Here is a 4334-nt window from a genome sequence, read left to right on the forward strand (position 1 = left end):
GAGACACTGGAACTGCGGGAAGGGTGACAAAGTTTATTTCTTCCTGAGGCTTACGCTGAATGGTTTGCGTCTGGGTTGGAGTTGATATATATATATATAATAACAGGCCATGGCTCATTGAACGAGAAACTATTTGCTCTAGGATTAACAAATACCGAATTATGTTTTTGTAGAGCCAAGGAAAGTAGGTTTCACATGTAGTTTGTATGATCGTGCGCGATCTATACTTAGTGATCTCCTTATGCGATTCCTGGACAGGAGTTTCATCTTTTGATGGAACGAGATACACTTCAGCTGTTACAAATCTTTGCTTTGTTAAAGCTGCATTTGATCTAAGTATACTTCCACAAATAAGAACTGATTTAATTTTGGATAATTAACTGTGATTAACGTGGTCTTAGTAGTTACTGTTAGCGAGTTTTTTTTATTTATTTATTTTTAACTCTGGAGTGGTCCCCCAAAGTATTTTTTTTTTAAATTAATTAATTGAATTTTATTTTATAAGGCGTCCCACCTACTGGAACTGGCCCACCTTCCAGTGGTGTGGACAAGTATCTGGAGGCAGCCTTTCCGGTGATTGCTGCTTCTAGGTAGCCTAGAGGCCACCACATCATAACATGTATAAAATACACAAACATCACACTACTTCAAGTCTGGCCTAGTTTAAAGAGTCTGTTAAAACCTACATTAATACGAAGCGGGTTTAAACTGACGTTCTAGGAGCCCCCCTAACAATAACACAGCCAATTCTTCGAAGTATTTTTGATGATAATACCCGGATTATTGCATCCTTTAGCATAAATATCTTTAAAATGATCGAAGCATCTGTACTAAAAAAATTCTTTTCAAAACCTTTTGTAGGTAACCATGACAACAGTGAAGGCGAGACTTCGTGCCCTGTATCAGGATCAAAATTTGAGTGACGTAATCTTCGAAGTTTGTGAAAGCCAACCGGAGGTACGAATCCACGCCCACAAGTGCGTCCTTGCCTTCGCATGTCGCACCTTTAGCTTCATGTTCTCTGGACAGCACAAGTTTACGTCAGTCATTCCTATTCGGGGCCTCAAAGCTGAAGCATTCAAGATTATGATAAAGTGAGCACTTGTGTCCTATTCTGACTCTGTTGTTGGATTAATGTAATCTGGTGCCGCATCTTTCTTTTTCCACCCACCCTTCCTTCCATTCTGTCGACGAAAGCCTAAAATTCTTTATAAATAATGAAAAATATCCTATTTTAGGATATTTTTAATGAAAATGGATTAAAGAAAAATGATTTCGGAAGAGTGTCGCGTTAAAATTATTTTAAAATAGCTATCAATAATGAGAATTTGATTAGCAAGGTTGTCAGCCATCATCAGTTGGAACCAGGATAGAAACGGCTTTTCATAATTTGATGGATCCTTTATTTACGCAGGTAGTTATTGTCCTATCATGCGGCACCAACTATTTTTGTCAATACAGTATTTTCTGAAGTATTTAAATACAATATGTTTCTAATTAGTTTAGGGTAGATAATACTTTTGTGATAATGTATTTTAGTGGCATTTGATCCCTGGTATTCACAGAGATATTCTTCTTTTTTTCCCAGGTTTCTGTACACAGATCAAGTTTCCATTGACTCAGTGGACTTAGCCATGGACGTCTTTTACTGCGGTCAGGATTACGAACTTCCCACTCTTCAGTGGAAATGTCAAGAATTTCTGTTTCAGAATATTTCTGTCGAGAGTGCGTGTCGAGTTTATGAATTCGCACAGCGCAAGAGTTTGCGTCTTCTGATGCTAAAGTGTAAACGACTGTTTAGCCAAGACACAGAAAAGATTATTTGCTCCATCGACTTCTTAAAATGTAAAGAATCGACTTTGAAGTGCATTTTAAGTAGAAATTTGCTGAATGTACAATCGGAATACTCCTTGTTTTGGGCGGCTTATGAATGGGCCAAGTTCAAGCTCAACGAAGTTCGCGAACCTCCAACAACAGAAAACTTGCGTCGTCTTTTGAGAGATGTTTTGCCCTGTATCAGGTTCCCTTTAATGACAGAACAAGAACTTTTAGCAGTTACACACTCGCGTATAATCACACGCCAAGAAATTGAAGCCCATTGCGCACGATCTCAGAATCGGAACAAACGTCAACCACAAACAGAAAGCAGAATGCATTCTCTAAGGAACCGAAGTTACGTGACCTGCGCTGTTTGCTACTTAATTACAATAGAAGAGGGTTTCGTGCTGGACAGCGAAGGGTTTGCGAGCTTTGAGCCGAGTCCTGCGAATGTCAACCTTCCCACAGTCTGCACCAGCATACCCTTAACCTTAGAGATGTTAGGAGGCTCGCTCGTAATCTGTGATATTTGGATGGAAATATTTGTCGGTGGTGAGAAACTGGTTTCTGACGACGCTTTCTTGAAACCATTGGATCGGGGTTCGAGGGACGTCAGATACAATCGTAAAGACAATGTAAATAAATCCATGCGAGTATTTTGTGGAAATTACCAAAAATTTCGGATAACGTGCAGATTTAAAGGAAGGAGTATCGAGAAGTGTACCAGACCTTTTGTAACAAGTAGGGACGTGTACAAGGGGAAGTGCTGCAAATTGCGTTTATATTTGAATGATGCCTGGATGGTCCAATCGATACGTCTTCTCCTATGGCGCGTAATCTATTCCTGAACTCAATGGAGAAATTTAAAAACTTTTGGAACAATATCTGAAGTATTTAAGCGATTATCTGCACGCTGGCTCAAATTAAATGTATGGTAAAGCAATCAATTACTAATTTGCGCTTGCGCTCAGTTTGCAGTAGTCTGGAAAGGAGATGTGTGTGTTTTTTGTGCTCTGTTTCTGGATAAATTTCAGGACAAGGTGTTGGTTGATCTACGAGCTGCCTGTGGTCTGAGAAAGAATTTCTCGGAACACATAAAGTTGATCTTTTCATTGTTCAGATGCAGTATGAATGTGCATGTATGGTCGCTCTTGACGATCACCACAAACCGACTGAGCGTGTATTAATGGAACTACATTCATTACACATTAATGACGCTTGTTCCCGCATGCCCAAGCAAAAATATTAGTGTAAGGTGATCTGCTGAATAATTTATAGGGAGATTGCGTAACACACGAACATAATCCGTTTTAAACTACTGTCAGTTTGGAAGAAACACAAAATCGGATGTATTTCAACAAGAGCCAGTTGTAAAAATGGTGCGAAAAAAAAATTGAAAGAATAATGTTAAAACGTTAGTATTCGGGATTTTTTTAAATTGTAGTTTAAAGGTTTATGGATTAACATTTATTTTAACTTGTTTATTTTGACGTTGAATAAATTTTGTTCATTTATCTTTTAAACTGAAATCATATTATTGAAGTCACAAGTTCTCATGCAGTACAGAAACACCAATAACATTCACTTCTAAAAATTAAACGCTAATTATGAAGAGTTTTTTGAAAACTAAGGAACAGAAAGAGTTCAGAATTATATTAAAATAGCATTTTGAACTCGGACAAATTTGAACGCACACAACATTTATAATGCTTTTTATTGTGTATTAAATAAAACATTTCTTTGTGGGTATTCATTAGAAAGATTTGCAAATAACCAAGATTAAATATTAAAAGAAACAATTCCAATGCGAACCTTGTGGCTAAAATTTATGCATTTGTCAAATGCGCGATAGTAAAGAATCGGGGGCAAGGAATCATTCGCTGCCTCAGACGAAATGTGCTCACTTCTCATTGGATGAATTCGATGACATGGTGCTACCCTCGGTCAATTCCTGTCGTAGGGATGGGTGCTCATCAGTGGTTGGCTGGCGGTGCTTGGAGCTGTGTGGTCACAGTTGAGGGTAGGCTGGATATGATACGCCCTATAAATTCTGCCCTCTTGCGGTTTTCCCACACTCAGTATTTGTAACAGGAAATGCTTGCCACTGGGTCGTCGAGTTGTCACCAGCGGCCTGGGTCACGCTTAGCCAGACTGACAGAGTGTTTATAAACTGGGGCAGTCACCGCTTTAGGGAACACGTTGCTGTCCCTAAGTGTTTCAGATGTTGCAGGTTTGGGCATACCACTCATACCTGTGCCCAAACCCAACCCACTTGTGGCCACTGTGCAGAACGTGGCCACGACTTCAACACGTGTCCGAATAAAGACAAGCCGCCGACCTGTGTAAATTGCAAATTCCATAAACTACCAGCAGAGCACTCAGTTAGGGATAACGAATGTCCAGTGTACTGTAAAGCAAAGAGCACTTTCCAAATGAGACTAGATTATGGCCACACGCCCTAAATCCTATAACATCAACAGGGTTAAATTCATACAACTGAACGCACAACGGTCCAA

The 4334-nt window shown here is 39.3% G+C and overlaps 1 protein-coding gene across 1 annotated transcript; it reads left to right on the forward strand.

Annotated features, from left to right (window-relative positions):
• The first annotated feature begins 867 nt into the window (after window positions 1-867).
• LOC150079983 (BTB/POZ domain-containing protein 2-like) lies at window positions 868-2729 on the forward strand. The gene is made up of 2 exons (XM_090383570.1): window positions 868-1094; window positions 1589-2729. Exons 1-2 carry the CDS (start codon window positions 868-870, stop codon window positions 2664-2666), a joined length of 1305 nt encoding a protein of 434 aa, XP_090239696.1. The 3' UTR covers window positions 2667-2729.
• The last annotated feature ends 1605 nt before the right edge of the window (window positions 2730-4334 follow it).

This window comes from Mastigoproctus giganteus, chromosome 10, assembly GCF_048544385.1.
Source record: "Mastigoproctus giganteus isolate SK-2022 chromosome 10, ASM4854438v1, whole genome shotgun sequence".
Taxonomy (NCBI): domain Eukaryota; kingdom Metazoa; phylum Arthropoda; class Arachnida; order Uropygi; family Thelyphonidae; genus Mastigoproctus; species Mastigoproctus giganteus.

Excerpts from the sequence above, each read along its gene's own strand:
- LOC150079983 (XM_090383570.1), top strand. The coding sequence starts at position 868 with ATGACAACAGTGAAGGCGAGACTTCGTGCCCTGTATCAGGATCAAAAT. Across the intron at positions 1,095-1,588 it reads GCATTCAAGATTATGATAAA|GTTTCTGTACACAGATCAAG; the intron begins GTGAGCACTTGT and ends TTTTTTTCCCAG.